The 23,022-nt window shown below is 41.3% G+C and overlaps 4 protein-coding genes across 8 annotated transcripts; 2 read left to right on the top strand and 2 right to left on the bottom strand.

Annotated features, from left to right (window-relative positions):
• Nucleotides 1-1,303: 1,303 nt before the first annotated feature.
• LOC4341905 (ethylene-responsive transcription factor 3) lies at nucleotides 1,304-2,533 on the bottom strand. Its single transcript, XM_015785536.3, has one exon. It carries the CDS (start codon nucleotides 2,207-2,209, stop codon nucleotides 1,643-1,645), a length of 567 nt encoding a protein of 188 aa, XP_015641022.1. The 5' UTR covers nucleotides 2,210-2,533; the 3' UTR covers nucleotides 1,304-1,642.
• Nucleotides 2,534-4,388: 1,855 nt separating this feature from the next.
• Nucleotides 4,389-13,840, top strand: LOC4341904 (DNA repair protein REV1). Of its 4 annotated transcripts, none has more exons than XR_001546847.2 (22): nucleotides 4,389-4,754; nucleotides 4,887-5,002; nucleotides 5,089-5,165; nucleotides 5,793-6,304; nucleotides 6,531-6,665; nucleotides 7,324-7,456; nucleotides 7,552-7,640; nucleotides 7,721-7,771; nucleotides 7,878-8,081; nucleotides 8,915-9,034; nucleotides 9,258-9,350; nucleotides 10,095-10,154; nucleotides 10,237-10,323; nucleotides 10,407-10,490; nucleotides 10,729-10,801; nucleotides 10,915-10,983; nucleotides 11,546-11,650; nucleotides 11,807-12,180; nucleotides 12,451-13,031; nucleotides 13,179-13,239; nucleotides 13,390-13,516; nucleotides 13,583-13,840. XR_001546847.2 is itself a non-coding variant. In XM_015787901.3 (21 exons), the coding sequence occupies exons 1-21, from the start codon at nucleotides 4,443-4,445 to the stop codon at nucleotides 13,429-13,431; spliced, it is 3,378 nt and encodes a 1,125-aa protein (XP_015643387.1). In that variant the 5' UTR covers nucleotides 4,389-4,442; the 3' UTR covers nucleotides 13,432-13,840. The 4 variants fall into 4 exon arrangements, 1 of the variants encoding a protein (XP_015643387.1); XR_010742044.1 differs by having other exon boundaries at nucleotides 12,461-13,031; nucleotides 13,583-13,776; XR_010742043.1 differs by having other exon boundaries at nucleotides 12,461-13,031; nucleotides 13,390-13,776.
• A 100-nt stretch (nucleotides 13,841-13,940) lies between these two features.
• Nucleotides 13,941-18,977, bottom strand: LOC4341903 (pentatricopeptide repeat-containing protein At5g65560). Its single transcript, XM_066311644.1, has 5 exons — nucleotides 15,661-18,977; nucleotides 15,094-15,266; nucleotides 14,786-15,004; nucleotides 14,463-14,643; nucleotides 13,941-14,215 (listed from the first exon to the last, which is right to left on the bottom strand). Exon 1 carries the CDS (start codon nucleotides 18,785-18,787, stop codon nucleotides 15,812-15,814), a length of 2,976 nt encoding a protein of 991 aa, XP_066167741.1. The 5' UTR covers nucleotides 18,788-18,977; the 3' UTR covers nucleotides 13,941-14,215; nucleotides 14,463-14,643; nucleotides 14,786-15,004; nucleotides 15,094-15,266; nucleotides 15,661-15,811.
• Nucleotides 18,978-20,608: 1,631 nt separating this feature from the next.
• LOC136356911 (probable cadmium/zinc-transporting ATPase HMA1, chloroplastic) lies at nucleotides 20,609-22,973 on the top strand. Of its 2 annotated transcripts, XM_066311485.1 has the most exons (3): nucleotides 20,609-21,207; nucleotides 21,345-21,378; nucleotides 21,451-21,643. In XM_066311485.1, the coding sequence occupies exons 1-3, from the start codon at nucleotides 20,746-20,748 to the stop codon at nucleotides 21,519-21,521; spliced, it is 567 nt and encodes a 188-aa protein (XP_066167582.1). In that variant the 5' UTR covers nucleotides 20,609-20,745; the 3' UTR covers nucleotides 21,522-21,643. The 2 variants fall into 2 exon arrangements, with proteins under 2 accessions (XP_066167582.1, XP_066167583.1); XM_066311486.1 differs by lacking the exons at nucleotides 21,345-21,378; nucleotides 21,451-21,643 and adding an exon at nucleotides 22,852-22,973.
• The last annotated feature ends 49 nt before the right edge of the window (nucleotides 22,974-23,022 follow it).

The following is a 23,022-nucleotide window of genomic DNA, read 5'->3' as shown; positions in this document are numbered from 1 at the left end:
ACCACGATACCAATGATGTTGACGCCGTGAAAAGAATCTATTCTTGGAATAAGTGTTTTAAGGGTATGCTTGCAAAATTAGTTTTTACAAGGGAAAAAAAGTGAAAAATCCAGCCAGAGAGATACTGGTACGTATATATAACATCAAAAAGTTGTTCTGTAGATCAAATTTACAGAAGGTATCTTCCCCAAGTGAGATCAAAAGTTCTGCAACTTTTGACAACAATAGATTCAGTAGAGGATTCCTGTCAGGCACTTACAACTCCAAGTAGTAGTAGAATCCTTCAGTAGAGGATTCTTGTCAGGCACTTACAACTCAAAGTAATAGAAACCCAACCCCAGTGTATCTACAAGACCACAACTAAAAAAGCTGCAACACCAACCATGCTAGATATTCACTTCCCGCTAATTCTGCCTGTTTCTAGGACCAGAATTTGAACACAAGAAGTTGCTTCCCAGTAAGGTCAAAGTCCATGTTCCTGAATCCTGATCAATTGAAGTTCATATAAAATTCGTGCAAGCATGCATACCTATTGGTTATTGCTCCAAGCAAGGCCTTGACACCAATCACCATGCTTATCCAGATTCAGGGTTTGTGCTTTAGAACGAAGGGGCAAATGCATCCAAACTTACACAGCACCAAGAAGTTTTAACAGACAATTAGAACATCCTTAGGACCTTAACTCACTCCACCCCCTTGCTGTCAAGTGTAATTAACATGAAACAAAACGAACTCATCTAGTTCACTTCAGCCTCTTTGTTTCCTACTCCAGAATCACCAAAATAACTTCTTCCAGTTCGCATCAACCTCTTGTTTCCAGCTTCACAGTGGCCAAAAGACACACACAAGAAAAGAGAACATAATGCTGGCATATTGGGATCCCTTGTATATTTGCATAGATGGCAAAAGCTAGGCAAGCACAGTTGTGAGCACACACGCCTGTAATTTCTCACAATAAGACACCCAGACAAACACGACATTCCTATCCCGACAATTCAGTGGAAATTGCTTCAAGGCTACAAAACATGAACAATGAAGCAATGTCAATCAGGTCAATCCTTGGGAGAAATAGGAAATCAAGAAAATAGATGGCATCAGCATCAGCAGGAAGGAGAAACACTGCAAAATTCAACATTTGGATTAGAACTTTCAGATGATGTTACTCATAAGAAAAACTTGAAATTGCAATGAAGAGATGTATGTGATTTTGACAACTTTGATTCATAGATTATGCTATGTATATTGTGCTCATCTGAGCAACACGAACTTATATCAAGCAGTAGCAAGCAGCAACTGCACCGTGTATAAATAATTCCTCTTCATTCTTCCATTACCTTTCCAATTAATGAAACAACAACAGCGATATCACTCGGAATACCACAGCGAAAGATAAGGAAAAGCTCAGATTTCCTTGCTCGCAGCTTACATCACAGAATTATTCACATATCGAATCATCAACGTGGTAAGAAAATAAGAAAAAAAAGGAGAAAAAGAGAGAAAAAGGAGGCAAGAATTATCCATTTCTAGTTTGAGAACACCATCGGATCAGCCGAAGAAGAGATCGGAGCAGAGCGGAGCAGCAGAGCTTGTCTCGATCTTTTCTAGCTCGCCCCCCACTCCAAATCATTGGTGTTCTAGCGAGCTAGAGGCGGAGCAGCGTGTCGTAGCGGATACCCATCTGATCGGCCACGGCGGCCATGTCTAGCTCCTCCTCCGGAGGTGGCATGTTCAGATCGAACGGCAGCGGAGTGCGAGAGGCGGCCGCGTCGTCGCTGCCGTCCTCGCAGAGGACGGACGAAGAGGAGCCGCAGTAGCTGTGGCAATCCTCCTCCTGGGTCGCCTCCATGGGGGCGGCGGAGCGGGCTAAGGCGGATGCGGCGGCGCGTGGGGCGCCGCCGCTCCATGACTCAACGGTGCTGCTGTGGCTGGACGTGGCGGCCGCCGCCGCCGCCGCCGGCGGCCGGGGCGGGGGCGCGGACGGCGCGGCCAAGGGGAAGTTGGTCCGCGCGGTGGGCCCGCGGAGAGATCGGGCGGCGTCGTCGTAGGCGCGGGCCGCCACCTCGGCGGAGTCGAAGGTACCCAGCCAGATCGGGGTCTTCTTCGCCGGGTCCCGGATCTCGGCGGCGTACCTCCCCGACGGCCGCTTCCGCACGCCCCGGTACCGGATCTCCGGCGACGGCTGCGGCTGCGGCTGCTTCGACTTCCGCATCGCCGGATGCACGTGCGCGCGCGCGGGGGCTTGGTGGGCGAGGGCGAGGCGAGGAGGCTCCGATGGGGGAGGAGGAGGGGAGGGGGTGCTCGGCTAGGGTTTGGCAGTGGCGTCTCCCTTCCCCCTCTTCCTTTTCCTCCCCTTGTTTTTTCCTCTCTTTTTTTCCCTTCCTTTTTTTTCGTTGAGTTTCTTTTTTTTTTTCGCTTTGCTTTGGTTTCTCCTCCGCCTAGTTCCGCTTCGGCGCGGCGGTGGTGGTGGTGGCTGCTTTTCGACACAGCGCTTGCCTCTGCTCCACCACGATGCCGGGCGCAGCGGGTTTGGTTTGGTTTGGGTTGGTTTGCGATGTTTTTTAATCGTTTCCCCCGCAATCTGGTCGGGTCGGTCTATATCTACCCGCGTGTTCTTCTCACCCCCATCGCGACCGTGTTGCGTAACTTGCGTTGCGTCACGCTCCGTTCTACGGCGGGCAGGTAGTGGATGGGTTTGGCCGTTTGGCGCGGCCGACTAGATGCGTATTTCCTGTGGCTGGGAAAAGCAGTCTTTCGCTCGCTAACATGATGACATGTGTGATTTGATCGTGGATGCAAGGGGAATTTCGTTTTGTTTTAGTGAGCTTGCTTTGCGTGGTTGGGGGGATCAGAGTAGGGTGTTGGCTTCTGTAATTCAACTCTCTAAAGAAGGATAAGCTTTGCGTTTATTTGGATGGGAAATAAAAAAAGAAATACTCGTTTTTTTGCACGAAAGTTTCTCAGTCTGCTAAATGAGGTGTGTTTTGTAAAATTATTGTTGTTTTAAAACAATACCAAATTTGAACGTGTCCAGATTCGTAGTAATAGGATATGTCTTATCCAATTTTAGAAATACTCAATTAATTATATGCTACTGATAGCATACCTTGTTTTACCTATCCTCTCGATATCTTTCTCCCCCTAGCTATGATTGGAAAGAAAAACGAAGTATTACCTGCATTGTCTCTAATCATAGCACCCGCACCAGCTCATTTGTATGCACGAGTTTCACAAAAAATATGTTCATGTAAAATTCACAAAAAAAAAATCTGAATGAAACTTCGTGAAACATGGTATGAATTCAAGTTATGCTCACATTTTACATGATTTTGTTTCAATTATACAACACACTATAAAACGAAACTTATTTCGATATACCAATTATATACCATTTACTACAAGCAGATGTAATCCGCAGCGAGTAGGAAGATGATCCTCTAACTTACTTGCTTTAATTTTGAGTCACCAATACTTGGATCCGCTAAGGACATCCCAAACTCATAAACTATAAAGTAGTTTCCATATTTGCCATGTCGTATAGATATTATGCATACAAAATATATATCTAACGGATGATGTCTTTGAATTAAATTCTCATCCAATCGTCTCTATTCTCTCTCATTTTATCCATATATTTTATTATTTTTTATTCTTAGTTTTTATATAGAGATAATTTCTTCATCTTTTTACTTATCTCCTCGCTAATTCTCTTGCCATATCAATTTTTTGCTTACTATATGCCAATATATTTAATGCTATGGATACCAGATGAAGGGCACGAAAACGTCTCCGGTCCCATCTTTTCACTTATACTTATACTTACCAGTCAAATTTTGAATTTCCCACCTTAAATTTGGAGTTGATTTTAGGGTTTTTTTTATCAAAGTTAATTTTTCAGCTTGTGCTTTTAGATTAATAAGAACTTATAAGAATTTTGTTCACAAATTATTTTTCGTTTGTAAATATGCCTTTTCACTTATTCGGGGCCAAACAGCCTTGGTTATCAGCTACTGAGTATTACTCCCTCTGTTTTAAAATGGTTGACACCGTTGACTTTTTAGCACGTGTTTGACCGTTCGTCTTATTAAAAAAATTATGAAATATGTAAAACTATATGTGTACATGAAAGTGTATTTAACGATGAATCAAATGATATGAAAAAAATAAATAATAATAATATTATTTATTTCATAATTTCATGTACACATGTAGTTTTATATATTTCATAATTTTTTTTAATAGGACGAACGGTCAAACACGTGCTAAAAAGTTAACGGTGTGAAATATTTTGAAACGGAGGGAGGGAGTACTACTCAGTATGTCGCGGTGCCACCTCACACGGTGACACCTGACTCGACTCGAGTTAACCCCGACCATTCGAGTCATCGAGTGGCGCGCTCCCGAATTCCCCGCCCCGCTCATCTCGCCTCGCAGGCCCGCCCGCCATGAGCGCCTCCTCCTCCGGTGGCCGCGGCGCGCCGCCGCCGGCCACCGCCGCCTCGCCCGGCCAGAAGCGGCCGAGGGGAGACGACCCCGCGTCGCCTTCCAACCGCTCCGAATCCGCCCCCGCCAAAAACCCTCGCCGCGCCTTCTCCTCCTCCCCCTTCGCCGACTTCGGGAGCTACATGGCCGCGAAGAACAGCAAGCTCGCCGCGCAGTTCGAGGCTGACGCCTCCACGTCCGCCGCGGAGGTTACCGGCGGCGTCTTCGCTGGCGTCTCCATCTTCGTAGACGGCTTCACCGTGCCCTCTAGCCAGGTGCCCCCCCGCGTCTCCGCAAACCCTTGTTTAAGCTTTTGGCACATTTCAAATTCTGACGAAGGGGGATCGCTTAGATAAACTAATGGAGATTATGGAAATGGTAGTAATTATTTTATGGGATTTGGTTAGGAGCTGAAGGAGATTATGCTGAATAATGGTGGGCGGTTTGTCAACTACTTCTCGAGGAATACGGTGACGCACATCATCTGCACCCATCTGCCAAATAGCAAAATGAGTAATCTGAGGTATAGAATGCATTTGAAGGAAAGGGAACCCTAGATTTTGTTTTTGTTTTTGTGAGTTTTGGTAATCGTGTTGCCATTTAATACAGAGCATTCAGTAAGGGACTTCCAGTGGTCAAGCCAGCCTGGGTGGTGGATTCCCTTGCAGAGAACAGACTCCTCAGCTGTAGTTTCAGTTCACCTTCCCTTACTAACAGTTTACTGCTGGTTAGCTGAATGATATGCTTTGCTGTTGCGGTTTTGCTCGAGTTCACGAACTTAACTAAAACCATGTCGTTGGCACTACATTTGTTAATAATAGGTCTGATTGAGTTGTAAGTTGTACGGTATTGCTCGAGCCTGTGAACTTAGATAAAACCATGTCTTGCTATAAATCTGTTAGTCATAGGCTTGATTGGGTTGGCTCACATCAGTGCAATGAAAAAGTACTTTTCTGATTTTTTTACCACTATTCTTTTGGTCCTATTGAACAGGTTTGGTTATTGACATCTGCCTGAAACCTTTTATTCTAAGTCGTGATACTTCATACTACTTCTTTGGACATAAATACTTCTCTTCAAAATTAAAATTTATTGACATGTAGCTGAAATGCCCAATTTATCTGTCTGGAGCAAGCACAATTAACCAAATTAGTCGACTAAACAATTTAATCATGATGTGAGCTTGCGCTGTTGCTACTTCTATATGTATAGCCACTTTGCATGATTTCTTGTGATATATGTAGTTTGTATCCACTCATATTAATCCACTTGTTCTTATGGCATTTTTTTTTGTTTTCTTATTTTTCACTAAGGCGTCCCGTATCAAATAAGTCAGCATAATTCTTCAAGCCGAAAGCAGACGAAGCTTTCTTCTTTCTTTTCTGGGAGACATTATCAGGGGGAACTAAATGATCAAAGCAATTCCCATGAGCTACAATCTTCTTCTGTTCAGGAGGGATCACAAGACCATAACAGTGGTTGTGAAAAGGAAGGGTCACTATTGAAGGAGGAGGCATCAAAGGACTCACTATCCTCTGATGATCATAAAGCTTCAATGTTTGAAGAACAAGATAGTGAAGACTTTGTTGATGAGGCTGGTAATGCTTATGAAACAGCATGTTCAGAGAGGAGGGATAATGACATGGATGGTAAACTTCATGTTGCTGAGTCCCCAGATATTAGGTCAAGGTGTTCAAATTTGTGCAGTACAAGCTCTACGGGCAGTCATTTGTCATTGGATTCGTTGGATAGAAATGCAACTAAATCTTCTAGTCGGACACATTCAACCCTCACAGATCCAAATTTTGTAGAGAACTATTTCAAGGTATTGTCGTTCAGGCTTAAGCCTTGAATTTTTTATCTACTAAGGAATTATGGCCAAATTTTTTTTGGGTGTTTGTAAGGACTATGGATTGACAAGCATGTTGAATATTTCCACTCTCTCTGCTACTTTTGCTTTATTATATCATCTGATATCCTTTTCTTAATGCTCTATTACAGTTTTTTATGCCGTGCTGTTTAATTTATGATCCTCTTACTTGATACCTTAGTATTCTCGACTGCATTTCATTGGGACCTGGAGAAATCGATACCGCAAGCGCTTCTCAAATTTACTAGGTGATAAAAGCAGTAAGGGGAACCGTGATCATTCAGGGAAGAATAACACGATCATTCATATTGATATGGTAATCTTGTAATCCTTTTTGTAACTTATAAGCTATACATATAAGTTGTATCTTTTATTTTTTAATCTTATTTTTTTCAATGACGGGAAATATTTGCTCTATCAAACTTTCAAAACATAAATATGATGATAGTTCTAGCTGTACTCCTTATGCATATTACTTCATGACTTTTGGATCTTTTAGTCTGGTCGCGGAAAGAAAAGAATGCTCTGAACTTGGCTCTGACCAGTCTGCAATTTTTGCAGTCTGATTTCTAAGTATAGTAGTAAGACCAACAGGCATGAAAAATGATGATCTAGTAAAGGTCACATTGTCTTTTGGGATGAAATTAGTAATGTAAAAACTGATAACAATACAATGTATTGCATGAATTGGCAATTTTTTATCAATCTAATCATGAATAAGTCTTCCTGTCATTGGAGCCTCTGTGCCAAAATGCAAAATGAAATCTTCCCTTGGATTAGCAGGCTAGCTGCAGTACAGAATAACTGACGTTAAACTTAAACTTCAAAACTTCTATTTAAGTAACATATCTATTGCTCACTGAAGACTGAAGGTCAATTTTTGTTGAAGTTCAGTTGTTTATCTTGATCCTTGGCATAATTTTTCTGCAATACTTGTTGTCTTGATCTTTGACATAATTATTCTTCAACCTCAGGACTGCTTTTTTGTATCAGTTGTCATCAGAAATAAGCCAGAGCTGCATGACAAACCAGTAGCAGTTTGTCATTCTGACAATCCTAAGGGAACTGCGGAAATATCATCTGCAAACTATCCTGCACGAAATTATGGTGCATTTATTTTATCAAAAGTTTGTCTTGGAACTTCAAATCTGGTTATACAAAGCACCTTTGAACATGACATTGCTATGGTTTGTGTATTCCAGGGATAAAGGCTGGCATGTTTGTTAGAGAAGCCAAGGCTCGGTGCCCCCACCTAATGATTGTTCCGTATGACTTCGATGCATATGGGGAGGTATATCTGTCAATTCCTCCTCATTTTTTTTTGTCAGAGCACTGCTTTTGTTAGGATTGATTTGTTGCAATTTTCTACAGGTTGCTGACCAGTTCTATGGTATTTTGCATAAATATTGCAGTAAGGTTCAGGTTTGTGCTGTATTACTCATGCTTACTCAGAATGTATATATGGGATGCATCGTCAGCCTTATTGCCACATAAGGTCTAAACCTCTAACAACATTATGCAAATTTAGGCTTTGAGTTGTGATGAAGCTTTCCTGGATATGACCGAATGCTTACATGATAATCCAGAGGAAGTAACACAGAAAATAAGGAATGAGATTTTTGGTACAACAAAGTGCTCTGCTAGTGCAGGTATTTCTGGAAACATGCTCATAGCTCGTTTAGCTACCAGATCTGCAAAGCCAAATGGACAGTGTTTTATTTCCTCTGAGAAGGTATATGCATGCTAATTATGCCCATTCTCAATATACAGTGGTTTGTTTGCAACAAAGATTTTTTTTGTAGTTCTAGATGAGTTACTCTGTTTCCTACAAAATTCTCTCATTTAAAATGGTCCCTTAGTGCTATGGTTGATGAATTAATTGTTGAAATAGCACAATAACTTTAGAGTACAGTGAATCCTACAATAGCATTCTTCTCTTACCTTGAAGGTATAGGCTTTTGTGTAATTGAAAGGGGAATCACAATTTCATGTAGGAAAGAAGTTTCTCTGCTATTGTTTAGAAATCTTACCTAAAACTATTCATGGAGTATAACTTATCTGACCGACCATACCATAACTTGGGAATTGGGTTCTTGTATAAGTTTTCTTTTGTGGAAAATATCGAATGATACTTTATTTATAGCTTAGGCATCTCCTGGTTAGTTCATATTTGGTGGTTGAGTTGACATTACTAGTTTTCATATATAGAGCGGTGTAATTCAATACAGCTAAGGTGCATCCACTCCCTCTTTTTTTTTTTTTTAGAAAACAGATCACACCAGGTGATCCGGCTTTTAGTAAGAAAGCCCACAAACAAGGTTCTGTTACAACTAAACAAACAAAAAAGAAGGTAATTTTTCTGTGGGTAACCAGAATGCGCACAACGCTTACACCCCTCTTAGCAGCTCATGAAAGTCTTAAACACAACTTAAGCCAACAACAGCAAAACATCATTTCTAACTGGATTTGCTTTCTTCTTTATGAGAGTTTTGTGTGTCTTACATTAGCAGCCTATCATTCCTAAGGGCATAGAACTTGTCTGATAGCAACATGTATTTGTTACAGGTTGATGGATATTTAAATACTCTTTCTATCAAAGCACTCCCAGGCATTGGTCATACTGTTTCAGATAAACTAAAGAGCAAAGAAGTGGAATACTGCGGCCAGCTTCGCAACATTCCAAAGGTTTGCCAACAATAAAATTGTGTTGTTTAACATACTATTTTGCAAACAAAGAATATGATGTGTATTAGTTGCTCAACTTGTTACAATTCTAATGAGGTATTGCTTATCTGCCATGTAATGGCCATGTCTTTCTCCATATCCTCTGAGCTGTGGCTTTTCTTATATGGTTTCTTTACTGATATCCTTCAAGAAACCTACTAATGTGCCAACACTTCTTATGCAGGAATCTCTCCATAAGGATTTTGGTAAAAAAATTGGTGACATGTTATGGAACTATTGCAGAGGAATTGATCATTCAGTTGTTGAAGCTGTTCAGGTAGAAGCTACCTAGTTTCTGTTTCTATAGTAAAGTCATCTGCATTTCTTTTGTCAAGGTTCCATTCTGATTAAAACTTGTAAATTTCAATGGACAAATAGTATGTCATGCCTTGTGGGTACAGGGGATATAGAAGTATCCAAAAAGAATATTTATTTGCCTTCTGTATGACATCAGATCAAGCTGATCTTAGTTTTTTAGCTATGACTTATACAATTGCTCATTCTGCAAATATTCAATAAAGTATGCAACTGTTCTTGAAGCATTCCAAATTCTAAGATGAAAAATATGTCTGGATATCCCTCTGGCATTACTTTACTTCCGTATAGACTTATGGAGACACAAAAGCCTTCAGGGGAAATGGAGTATTCTGTAAATATCAATTTATTTTACCGCATTACTTCTGTCCTGCATATGTGAATTGTTTATTTTTGCTATATTATAAACATGGTATTTTCCTGATAAGTTCTGTGTACCCACACATATGTTGCAATGCAAATGTGTCATACATCCATACAACAATGGATCAGCAATAGCTCAAGATAGTATGCAAAAGGACATGCTATGAATAACATGTTCTCCTGTTAACATGGACAAGTTTTTGCCTCATCTAGGGATAGAAGGGCTTGCATTTATTCATAGTTGATGGTTCTGGGCTACAGCATGCACTGTGTTGGTCTCTGTCATTTGGAATGGAATGACCAATCTGTTTGAACTTCTTTTGCTTCACATATTATAATACAGGAAACAAAATCTGTCGGTGCTGAAGTCAATTGGGGAGTCAGATTTAATGATAACAAAGATGTGAGCATATTCTGTTTCCTTTGTTATGAATCATTGTAATTCTATCTATCTTTTCCTTTGATCCCTTTTGTATTGTTTGCAGGCTGAGAATTTTCTTGTCAACCTCAGCAAGGAGGTTTGTCTACGCTTGGAAGGTTGTGGAGTGCAGGGTCGTACTATTACCCTTAAGGTTATTTTTATTGACTGTACATTCTTCTCTCTTTTCTATAATTGCTGGTTAAAGGTTAATAACTGATTTGTTTTGCCGTGAAGTTGAAAACAAGAAGGAAAGGTGCTGGAGAGCCAATCAAGTTTATGGGATGTGGTGACTGTGAAACTGTTAGTCGATCTATGACGGTAAGGGTGGAAAGATGCGTTCAGATGCAATTGTTAGTTATTTTTGTCTGTGTTCTATGTTGAGTTGCTACTCTGTGTAATTGTCATTTGGACTTTTAATGTTGACCATGGAAATGGTTGTTATTTCATCACCTTTTTCACCATTTTCATATTTTGATCACAAGTTGACTTACTTTATCAGTGCATTGTGCCTTCACTTAACTTCTGATTTTTCTTTCTATCCTTCGATATTTTGAAGATTGCAGGTGCAACTGACAATCCAGTCACCCTTCAGAGAATCGCAAAACAGTTATTCTCATCATTCTGTGTTGGTAAGTTGTAGGGCTTTATTTGATTAAGAAATCCTGCAACAAAAGTCTCTTTGAGCCTGTGTTCCATTGTCATTACTTTGTTGAAGACTAAGTTGTACAATGTCATATGGTAGATGTGAAGGAAGTTCGGGGAGTAGGACTAAAAATTTCAAGGCTTGAGCATGCAGATTTGGCTCGGGGAGGTATATTGTAACTATTCGATTTCTCTTCATTCTGTTTTCTTAATAATGTTGAACCAATCCTTTTTGTTCAGTGTAAATACTCTTTGCACATCAGTAGTGATGTACAAAATGCAGTTGTTGCTATTTATGCATTTTAATCTGTTTATAAGCTATGCATATTAAAATAAGTCCAAACATTGGAAGCAAATGCAGGCTTCCTATTAATTAATTATAGGTTCCAGTAGACAGTGGCAAGGCGAGTGCTTTCTATAGAGTAATGCCATATTGTTGTACTGGGATTTAAGAAAATGCAGCCAGGAGTTCAATAGGAAATCATGAGTGTGTCAATATGGTGTATCAAGCTAACATTAATAAGGCCAAAGCTGAAGATAAATACACCATTTGCTGCAATATAAAATTTTGTTGTACAACAGCAAAAGCCTGAAGCATATTGGCCTTAGTGCTTATCAAGCAACTTATGATTTGGGAAATTGATTTTGCACAGATTTGTCAGTAGCTGATATGACTCATCTGATTTTCTGGACACTGAGCTCCTTATAATTGTTATTCTTTTTTCATGAAGCACCACAAGGGAATATGCTTGAATCTTGGCTTGCTTCACCATCTGACAAGCTCAAGAAACACAGCACCGAGAAAGCTTGCTTGCTCAAAAATCGTGATGATGCAGGTATTGGGCGTCTGTTGCTTGTCATACCAAGCTGTAGTTTTTGTTGTAAAAAGTGCACTTTCTTTAATGTTGTTTCACATTATCCATGTTGAATTTGCAACTTTTAGTTCCGTTGATTTTTATTATTAAGATTTGGACTGTTTGGAACTTATGTAGCAACTAGCGAGCGGAGAGGTTTTGGAAGTATCAGACCATCAGGTATAGGAGGGACTTCTCGTTCATCAGAAGTGAACCCTCCAAGTGACAGGTCCACTCGAGTTGGTGTTGAGCTGCCACCATTGTCCGAACTTGATTTGGAGGTCCTAAAGAACCTTCCTCCAGAGATAATATATGAGATGAATGACATGTACAAGGGAGAATTGCATGGTTTTCTGGGGATAACCAGTGGTGACAAAGCCAAGGAAAGCAATACAAAATCTCTTGTTTTTCCAGCAGTTGATCAGAATCTTGTGCCTGTTCTTGACACGAAGCTGCATGGAGATGGAAAGCACAAAGACTCCATACATTTTAAAAAGGAGGCAGATATTAAGGTAAGATGATCATTACATTTGGAGATGCACCTGATAGTGCAGTGGCAAGGGGTGTGTGGTTTCAACCCCGAGGTCCCGTGTTCAATCCTCAACATGCTCACAATTTCTTCTTAAAAAATGTTTGGAGGGATGTCTCTCCCTCCAAATCTCTTTTTTTTTTTATCAGTAGAATTGAAACACAACTTTGCAAGCACACATTTCAAACTGCTACGTTGTACACATTTTTGAATCATCAATCTACTATTCTTACTGTTGCCATTACTCTCATAGGGGCCTTCAGGTGAACAACTCTCTGAATTAAAACAAGCCAATGCTCCACGTTCAATAGCCAGTGAATTGGTTGATATACCAACTAAAAGTGTCATACAGCATGATTTCATGCCAAATTCTTTAAGCCAGGCAGACGTCACAGTTCTTCAGGAATTACCTGAGGATGTGAAGGCTGATTTGTTTAATGCGCTTCCATTGCACAGATCAGGAGATCCTACATGCAGCACTTCACATGTTTCTGAAAACAAATTTCCCCAGGATGGAAGAAGCGATGATCCAAAACAACATCCACAGATTTGTCACCTGCCAGGGAATTCCCAAAAATGGATTGAAGAGTTCAGAGTTAGCCATTGCCTGATACTGAATGTTATTGCAGAGCAACACACAGACTCCATCTCCAGTCGACCTTTATCTTCTGTTTTAGAACCTGTAATTTCCTACCTTCCCCTGTGCCCTAACTCAGGCACTGAAGAATGGAACGAAGCATTTGCAAGCCTTTCTGAACTTCTGACACAATATATACACCAAAAGGTTGAATCTGATATTGAAGAGCTCCACAAATGTTTCCGGCTTTTAAAAAGGTAAATCATACAGCTATTCAAGCATCATTATATATGAATTTACTATGAAAATGATTGCAAACCAGGATCTGCATGCTTGTGGAACATTGGCATTTATTATTGGTGATGAAAACACTTTTCTCATTTACGGGGCTTCTCCCACTGTAGATTGTCATCAGGATCAGAGCTTTTCCTGGAATTGCACGATAGCATTCTTCCTCTCTTACAGGTAAAACTTTGCTCGTTTAATGGCCATAAGATCCACCTCCATACGTGTAATGGTCACCCTTCAAACACCTTTGCTTTCTTTAATTCGGTCTTCACAAATGTAAGATACAAATTAGTTTTAGATTTATGTAATTGTTTGGTCGTTTTGTAGGATTCTGTCAGGCAGCATTATGGTGGGATACTACATTTATAGTTTATTGTTCAAGTACAATTAGCCATTTTGCCGTCGAAAGGGCCAAGAGAACCTGTTGAGATCTTTGCTCCGATTTACCTCAACGGTGAGTCGACGCGATCTTGCGATGGTTTGATTGAATCCACAAATTCTTACTGGGGATGGCTGACAGGCTAACCATCATGGACTGTTCTCCTGATCGTGTTGTCGCTAATTCCACTTGGATATGGACCGAGCCGGTTTTTTTGTTGCTGCAAACCTACAAAGTTGTCCTTTATACCTGTAAATATAACTAGTATTATTACTAGCACTACTACATTGACGGCTCTATGCAGGCTGCAACTTGCAAAGAAATTTGTTCTTGAAGTATCCTTGTGTTTGTGGAACACAAGATGGGGAATTGGGGATGAGTTTGGCAATTGCTCTCAAAGTCTCGTTATACTGATACATTCAGCAGATGTTGACACCCTAAAATCCTCAATTCAGCAGAAGATCGTGACGCTTCAGATCGACAATATATATCAATTAGATTAGCGTGCGGGAAGAAGTCACAACAATGATTTATTCATCAATTATTAATACACAGTTCATCACAGAAGTATTAACCCCTTGAAAAGCAATACGGTTTGAAGAAATAAAAGAATGGGCTATAATACGAGGGAAAAATGCTATGAAATTTATCTATTTACGTAGGCATCATTGTTTACAGTAAATATAACCTATCATCCTATCTAACACGTATTTTAGTTCTTTCAAGTCAATCGTTGTATTGTTGCACCAGCTTTTATGGCTCCACGATGTGACCCTACAAAGATAGATAGACCGTCAGATAAATATTAAAGCGAGAGAGAACTGTGTGGCTGCTACTGAGCTATACAGCAAATATTGCAATTGAACTAAATGCAAAGGGAGCGATCGACAGGTAAATTCAATTAAAAAAACTGATGATCCATAAATTGGTTGATGGGTCTGATACTGATTACCCAGCAGCTTACTGTAAATCAACTACACACTGAAATGGTTGACAATGGAAGCCAGTAATGAAAACTCACCAGCTGGTCTACCGAATAGAGTGCAGGCGTTCAGCCAGTCGATAATATGAAGCCATCCGAGTCGAACCAGGGGAGCTTACGTGGTGATTTCTTGAAGATAGAAACACAGCTCAATGTAGGCATAAAATGATCACAGCAGTTTTATACAGTTCCAATGTGACATGATGCAAAGTTGAAATATCTGCAGGAAAAGATAACTGAAAGATTGAGGCAACAAAATAGAAGTAACCGCATTCATAGACTTGACAGGCTTTCTAAAATCACCAAATGCATTAAGCAAGTAAACACATGGTCTATGGACTGGAGAAGACATAAGCACATACCTCTCAACTGCAATGAAGAAGTGCCTTTCATTTGACCAGGATTTAGTACGTACATTTCGTTTCTGATGAACCAGTTAGATTGACCAACATGTGTTGGGATTAAACTGGCCAAACAACACCCTTACTGTGTTGGACTTTTAATGTCGGTTTTGCACACTGAAATGCTATGAGCAATTTGCCCATGTACCTCAGTACCATCAGAATTGCAGTTAAATTATCCTGGCAAAAAATGGGGACATCCATTTAATAGATGGAGGTTTTGCACAATAATTATTATTTGATGATGTATGTTTGATTTCTTTACTCACCCTTAACTACCAAGGTTAGTGGTGATGGAAGTAGTTTGGTTTCCTTGTCTTTAGACTTGCTCTCGGGCAGAACACTGATTTCCTTGCTTTTAAATGAGAACCAAATTAGCTCTCCTCTCCAAGCAAGGAGTTCCTAGCCCACTAGGAAGGCTATCCAAAAAATCAAACATGACCTACATTCACCAAATTGGTGAGAGTTGAAAAATCTTAGCTTAAACTAACACGGAGTATGTCCTTGAGGTGAAAAGGAGAGCCATTATGCTATAAAACAGGGCTAATCAGATCCTTTTGGGATTTTTAATCTGTGTAGTATACCCACAAGGTTAACTCAGCAACTGTAAGCAAAAGCTTCCTAGATTAAAAAACGAAATAAGGAAAGACTTGCAGCAGTGGGAGAAAGAAAGACTGAAACTGAACCTACTTTTTAGTAAAAAATGAAATAAGGAAAGACTTGCAGCAGTGGGAGGAAAAAAGACTGAAACTGAACCTACTTTTTAGGAAAATAAGGCATTCAGATTACAATGTTGTACAGTCAACATTCTGTAGCTGATTTGCTGGGGCACTTACCAGGTTCCATTGGATTTGCAAGTTCCATATGAAAGCTGCATCAAGAATGCTGGGTCGGGCTCACAACAATCATGTGATTAACTCAACTGCTCACCAAGGAAAAGAATTGCCAGTGAAATTAAACATCTATCAGCTTGAAAGACAGCATTAGTCACCTAGCTTCTTCTCTGACTTCACTAACAAGGCTACTGGATACTTCATGCATTTTATTTGTCACCAATGCATATGTTTGAGAACTAATGCAACAGTATCTTTTCTCCATAATGGACAGCATCTGGAAACATATATCAACATAGCCAGCTTTGAGCAAACCATCATTTAGAATTTTCCATGCAACCTCATCATGATTATAGCCCAGTTCAAGCAAGTCACAGAACAGAGATTTAACCTTCTCAAAGTCTCCTTCATTACAAAGGCCTACCACAAGAAGCCTGTAGGACTCGAGTTGAGGTTGAAAGCCACATTCTGACATGATGCTAACAAACGACAAAGCCTTTTCAAAGAACTTGGTATCGCAACAGCACTTGATAAGCAATGTGTATATGTCTTCATTGGGAGATAGACCTTTTCCGCACATATGATCTAGAAGAAGGCATGCTTCTTCAAGACGTCCAGCTTTGCAGAATCCTGCAATGAGAGAACTGTATGTCGTTACGGTGGGATTTAGTCCATGCTTCACCATCCTTTCAAGAAGTTGCCAGGTAATATCCAACTCTATCAAGTTCCACATGCCAGAAGTATCTACAGAACGAACATAAGCCAGATTGCCCTTTAGAAGATGCTTGAGCAAAAGACAATAGGTCCAGTAATTTGGCTCACATGATGCACCCACCATGCGCTTCAGAGTAGAAAATGCACGATCTATATACCCCATATGCCCACAGCCATCAATGAGTATGTTGTAGGTCACCACATCAGGGGCAACACCTTCTCTTTCCATTTTCAAGATTAAATCCTCAGCATCCTCCAGTCGACCTTCCTTGCAGTATGAGTTAATGAATACAGTATATGTGGTAGCACTAGGCTTATGTCCTGATGAAGTCATTTCATTGTACATCCTTTTAGCATGGTCATGCTTTCCTTCCCTGAGCATTTCATCAATTAGTATTGTGTAGGCAAAAATGGTACACTTTATTCCCCTGAGAGACATCTGATCCAGTATTGGCAGAGCTTCATTCAGCCTTTTTTGTTTGCATAAAGCATGCAGCAGTACACTGTACGTGTATGAATCTGGTGTGCAACCCTCATCAATCATCCTCTCTATAAGGGTCGCAGCAAAGTCAGTATTGCCTGCCTTACTGAAACCATCAATTAAAGTAGTATAGTATACCTTTGTTAGAGCTACTCCTTTTCTAACAATAAATGAATAAGCTTCTTCAGCTCTTCCAGCTTTACACAGTGCATCAGTTAACACAGCATATGCATGCTCATCAGGCTTCAAACCATTCTGCTCCATCATTTCAAATAACCTGAAAGCATTATCGAAATCATGTTCATCGCACTGACCTTGAAGTAAAGTGGTGTAGGTGATAACATTAGGAATTATCCCGTCTTTTTGCATCTTAGTTAATAGAGCCATTGCCTTATGTAGTTTCTTATCCTTAACTAACCCATACATCAGAGAATTGTAGGTCCAGGCATTTGGCTGGCAACCATCACGTTCCATCATCTTCAAGACCTCTAGCGCAATATCAACCTTCCCACTCTTGCAATACCCATCAATTATAGATGTGTAGGTGATGACATTTGGGACTAAACCATTTGCAGAAATTTCGTTCAACAGTTCTTTAGCCTCTTTTAGCCTATCCTTCTTAATGAGGCTATTTATCAGCTTTCCAAAAACTTGTAAATCAAGTTTACACTTGCTTGACATCATCTTATTCTTCATCCTGAGTGCATCATCAAATTTTTCAGCCATGCAATACCCATTGATCAAGTTAGTGAATGTAACAACTGTAGGTGTAAAACCTTCCTTAACAGCATTATTCAGCAATTCTTCAGCTTCTTCTGTCTTTTGGTCACATAGGCCATAAATCAAAGTGTTGTATGTCCAATCATCTGGGTGGCAGCCATTTTTTTCCATCAGCTCCTTAATCTTCAATGCATCATTCATCCTACCTAACTTAGAGTACCCAACAATCATTGCATTGTATGTCATAACACTTGGAACAACACCATTCTGGGGCATTGCATCAAACAACAACCTGGCATCGCCAACCCTACCTGACTTGCAAAGTCCGCTGATCAAGAATGTAAAAGCGCGCACATTTGGAGAGCAGCCATCTCTCTTCATCATCAAGAACAGCACAAGTGCCTTCCTTACACATTTAGCATCACAGAGCCCCTGAATTAAAATGGTGTAGGAGTACTCATTTCTCTGGCAACCCATCAGCGGCATCATCAGGAATAGCCAGCAAGCCTTCCTCAATTCACCCGTTCGGCAGTAACCCAACACCAATGCATTACATGTGAACGTCTCTGGTTCCAACCCACCCTCCAGCAACAGCCTGAAATACCGGTGCGCGGTGGTGAGATCACCTTCCTTGCAGTATGACTTAATCATGGTATTGTACGTCACTGTGTCCGGCAACAGACCATCCTGAACAAGCTGCGAGTACACCCTCCCCATATACTCCGTCATGTCGAACCGCGCCAGCGATCGAAGGGCGAAGTTGTAGCACTTCGGGGACAGCGCAAGGCGCGCGCTACCCGTTCGACGGATTGCCTGAATGGCGTCGGCCGAGACGCGCATGTCCTCCGCGGTGTCGGAGCAATTGAGCATGGACACGACGAGCCTCTCGTACTGCGCGGGGGCGCGTCGGCGCGACAGGAGGTGGAGGAGCGCCGCGTGGGAGTCGGCGGTGTGGCGGAACCCATCGCGGCGGGCGAGCCACTCGAAGAAGGCGAGGGCGGTGGCGGGCTCGGGGGCTGTGGAGTCCGCGCGGAAGAGGTCGGCGACGTGCGCGGCGGTGACGGAGGGGGCGAGGCGCTTGTACGCGCGGCCCTTGTTCCAGCGACGGGTGGAGAGGATGCGGCCGAGCTCCGCGACGACGTCCGGGGTGGAGGTGGATGGAGCGGCGGCGGCGGAGGAGGTGGCGGACGGGGCCAGGGGCGGGAGGCGGCGCATGGTGGGGGCGGCGGGGTTTAGGGTTTTGCGGCGGCGGCGGCGGGGAGGGGAGGAGGAGGCATTCGATTGTGGGGGTTAGCGGGGGGTTTAGCCGCGGCGGCGGCACGGAGGAGGAGATGGTGGCGATGCCCCCATTGGGACTTGGGGTTTTCCGGTTCTCTCTTTCTTTCCCCTTTGGCTCTGTTTCGGCACTCGTTTTGCGGAGAACGCATAACTCTTTTGACTCTTTTTTAAGCCTATTAATTAACTTTTTTTTACTCCCTCCGTTTCAAAATATTTGACACAGTTGACTTTTTAGCATGTGTTTGACCATTCGTCTTATTAAAAAATTTAAGTAATTATTTATTATTTTCATATCATTTGATTCATTATTAAATATACTTTCATGTACATATATAGTTTTACATATTTCACAATTTTTTTAATAAGACAAACGGTCAAACATGTGCTAAAAAGTCAACGATGTCAAACATTTTGAAACGGAGGGAATATATAAGAACATTGGGAGGGGTTTGTTTTAAAAGTTTTTCTTTACAGGTCGAATGTGTCCAACGCCTAATATGTAAAACCAAATTAAATATCATACTCCCTATTTGAAGTGAATATAATGGTGAACTAAAATATCTTAGATTGTTGCAATAGATATGAGCATATGAGTAACTCCAAACGACTAACTCCGATATCGACTAACTCCAATCCAGTACTCCCTCCATACTCGTAAAGAAAGTCGTTTAGGATAATGTTTAAGTCAAACCTTGGGAATATAAATCATGAATAACTCTCAAGTTGTTAAGTTTGATAATGTAAAAATTATATGAATAGATTTGTCTTAAAAAATACTTTCATAGAAGTATACATATATCACTTTTCAATGAATATTTTTATAGAAACAAGAAGTCAAAGTTGTGTTTTGGAGACCGTATCGATGTCCTAAACGACTTCCTTTATAAGTATGGAGGGAGTATCTGTAAAAGCAAAAGAACACATATCACTAAACGAATTAATAACATGTATCTTAAATTTAGCGTCTCGATTAGCGCACAAGCCGTTCTAGTCGGTTATTGAGGACACCACATACAAGTAAATACTAAAACCTCACTTGCCTCACACGAGAGATGGAATCTCAAGTCCATGGTGATATTTGGATGGCAACATCTTGAGTGAAGAAAGTTGTGGTTGTTCATAAGTTCTTTATAACAACTCATTTTGCAACGAATTTTTGGGAGTTGATGCAACGAAAAGAAATGTAAAATGGGATGCAAAACAGTGAGCCCGATGTGATAGAGACAAAGTACATACCCTTCTACAAACTACCTCTATAAGCACGCTCGTTCCTATGAACGTACACACGCATACTCTGTTTCTATAAACACCACACATCGTTGAAAGGATAATTAATCATAAATACGAGTTCTCGTATGAATTCTACGATTTGAATCTAGGTGAGCTAGTTCCACCATAAATAATCTAACCAATTGAACTAACTAATTTTTATTCGAGATAAGAGAAGAAATGACATTATACCGAAAATCTTTGGTTAAGAGTGGTATTTTATCGGATGCCGTTCGTGAAGTGGCATTCTAGCTTAAACACATAGTACTTGGTTGGATCGCGTAATCCCAATTTTCTGGCAGCAACTATAGCAAGTCTTGTTTTCTCTGTCCTGTTCTGCTACTTCGGGGAAACTATAGTCATGGTTCGACACTGTGACGACACCATTATGCCAGACAAACCCGAATTTCCGTCGTCGTCGTCGCCATCGCGGCATCGCCGGGAGCCGCCGCCTCCACCACGCGCGCCTCCCGGTACAAAAAGGCCCAATCCGAGTGGCCCGAGAGTTGTGCGTGCATGTGCCGGTGTCGTTCGTAAGTTCGTCGCGCGCGCGCAGCAGCAGCACGTACGATCGCAACGCCGTCCTCGCCGTGGCAACGCGCGATCCACCGCAGCGCCCGCGCGCGATGCAGCTCCGCTTCGCCACAGTGCCGCCGCCCCCGCCGCCGCTCCCGCTCTCCACCCACCGTCCGTTCCCCCACCTCCGCCACCACCGGTGTCCCCGCAGATCACCGCCTCCAGCCACGAAGTCGTCTCCGCTCCTCCGCGCGCGTCGCTCGTTGCCCTTCACGCCCCGCGCCCACGGCGATCACCACCACGGCCACTGCCACTGCCACCACCACCACAACGATCGCCACAAGGTGGGCGTGCACGGGCACGGAGCAGGAGGCGGGGGCGCGGCGGTCATGCGCGTGGCGAGGGCGATCGGGTGGGCCGACGTCGCGGACGCGCTGCGCGAGCACCTGCAGGTCAGCTGCATCTCCATCGGCCTCCTCCTGGTCGCCGCCGCGTGCCCGCACATGGCGGCGCTCAACTTCGCCAAGCGTTTGCAGGCAACGGCCATCGCCATCGCCTTGCCTCTCGTCGGGGTAAATCTAAGCTCTGCTGCTTTAGTTTTGAAGCCATTGTTGTCTTGTTGACTTTAATTAATTAACTACAATAACTACGAGCAAGCTAAAGCAATGCTCGTAGTTGCTTAATTTGCATTATTGTTCAAACCTTTTAGGATTGGAAGTATGCTTGGTGCTTACACCTTCAAGGTACAGAACCAAGCTTAATTTTCCAATCACTGATAAACTAATGATTACCTAATTTGAATCTTTTTTGGAAAGGGAAAATGAAGCCTCCTTTAGTACAGAGGAATTTCATGGGAATTTTGGAAGAAATGACCCGTTTCCTGTGAAATCCTGTGAGCTTTCTACGTTTCAAAGCAGGCTTGAATGTACGTGGAGGGAAATAGAGACAAAGACACTTCCTCTAGTCTAGTTCTAAATTGACGTCTAAGATTTGGTTTAACTTTCAAAACTTTGGTCATCAATAATTTCTCAATGTTTAGTTTATACTCTCTCCGTTATTCTCTCCGTTATAGAATAAGATCATTTCTTGCCTCTCCTATATTTCCTAAAATAAGTTTACTTTTAGCAATCATTGCATTGAGTTATAGTTTATGAAGATAAAAGATAAATGGATTGGAAGTAGATAAAGTTAAAAAATAGTTACATTGAGATTTGATAAAGTGGAGATATTATAGTGTTTTTTTTTATGTGCGGGGTGGTGAAAAGTAACTTATTTTAGGATGGAGGGAGTGTAAAAATAGTGTATGTATATTTGATTTGAAAAGGTACCATTGAAACATCATTTTATTAACTCTTTCTAATTGTATAAAAATGATGACCCAATTTTTAAAAATTAACGGAATATTATCATAAATAAAAATATCGATGACAAGAGGGAATATATTGCTTTTGAAGGGAATATATATATTGTTTGAACTAACAAGTAATAAAAAAATTATATTAAAACTTCTTGTGGAAAAAATGATACCAGTAATTATTGTTTTTCAAAATGATGGATATACACTTTTCACAGACTTTTTATGAATGGCTAGAAAATAATGATGAAATGTGCATATTAAAAACCTTGTGGATTGCTAAAACCACAAGGGAAAGAAATAGAGGTAAAAAAAGCTACATTATGAATAGCGAGGCTGATCGGTAGTGATTGATGTCGTAGATGTTATGGTTGCGATAACTCCAAGCTGTTGCCCTTCGGCAGCCATTTTCAATGGCCACAACCACATTCGCTGTGACAGCCAGCAGAAGCGAACAACCTCAGTATTGCTAGATCTGGCATTCTTAGGGAAAAATATTATTTTGTTTGAGCCAACTTGGCCCATTTGAAACTCATGATTGTTAAACACACGGGAATAGGAAAAATGTAGGAATAGAATATCATGTTTATTGGATTCCTACGGGATTTAAAATCACAGGAAAGTTTCAAAACTATTGTTTGATAGTCACACATGAAAAATGTTCAATTCAATACATGCGAAGAAGAAAACGTAAGGTAAAACCTCATGTTAATTTTTCTCCAAAATTCTCTATAATAGTTTATTCTATAGGAATTTTTTAAAAAATATTTGAAATCAATCTTTGTTTCAAAAGATATTACGGGCTTAGTTTTTATAGGGTATAAATCTTTTGGAACTTCTATATTTTTTCTTTGTTTCGAAGGAGCCTAAACCACGGGGAAACCATGCATCAACACCGTGACGCCACGGTTTGGTGAAGGGATCGCCGGGGCGTCCCGTCAACCGTCATCCGCCACACGCCCCCCCCGGCACAAAACTCCAAGCCCAGCCGTGGACCATCCCTGCTGCTAAGCTCTCACCACAGCCACCAGTC

The sequence above is a fragment of the Oryza sativa genome, chromosome 6, assembly GCF_034140825.1.
Source record: "Oryza sativa Japonica Group chromosome 6, ASM3414082v1".
NCBI classification, from domain to species: domain Eukaryota; kingdom Viridiplantae; phylum Streptophyta; class Magnoliopsida; order Poales; family Poaceae; genus Oryza; species Oryza sativa.
This window is presented reverse-complemented; position numbering and strand designations above follow the sequence as displayed.

Coding starts and splice junctions, on each gene's coding strand:
- LOC136356911 (XM_066311485.1), top strand. CDS start 20,746: ATGCAGCTCCGCTTCGCCACAGTGCCGCCGCCCCCGCCGCCGCTCCCG. Junction 21,208..21,344: donor TCGCCTTGCCTCTCGTCGGG/GTAAATCTAAGC, acceptor CAAACCTTTTAG/GATTGGAAGTATGCTTGGTG. Junction 21,379..21,450: donor TTGGTGCTTACACCTTCAAG/GTACAGAACCAA, acceptor TTTTTTGGAAAG/GGAAAATGAAGCCTCCTTTA.
- LOC4341903 (XM_066311644.1), bottom strand. CDS start 18,787: ATGCGCCGCCTCCCGCCCCTGGCCCCGTCCGCCACCTCCTCCGCCGCC.
- LOC4341904 (XM_015787901.3), top strand. CDS start 4,443: ATGAGCGCCTCCTCCTCCGGTGGCCGCGGCGCGCCGCCGCCGGCCACC. Junction 5,003..5,088: donor AGCAAAATGAGTAATCTGAG/GTATAGAATGCA, acceptor CATTTAATACAG/AGCATTCAGTAAGGGACTTC. Junction 7,772..7,877: donor AATATTGCAGTAAGGTTCAG/GTTTGTGCTGTA, acceptor ATGCAAATTTAG/GCTTTGAGTTGTGATGAAGC.
- LOC4341905 (XM_015785536.3), bottom strand. CDS start 2,209: ATGCGGAAGTCGAAGCAGCCGCAGCCGCAGCCGTCGCCGGAGATCCGG.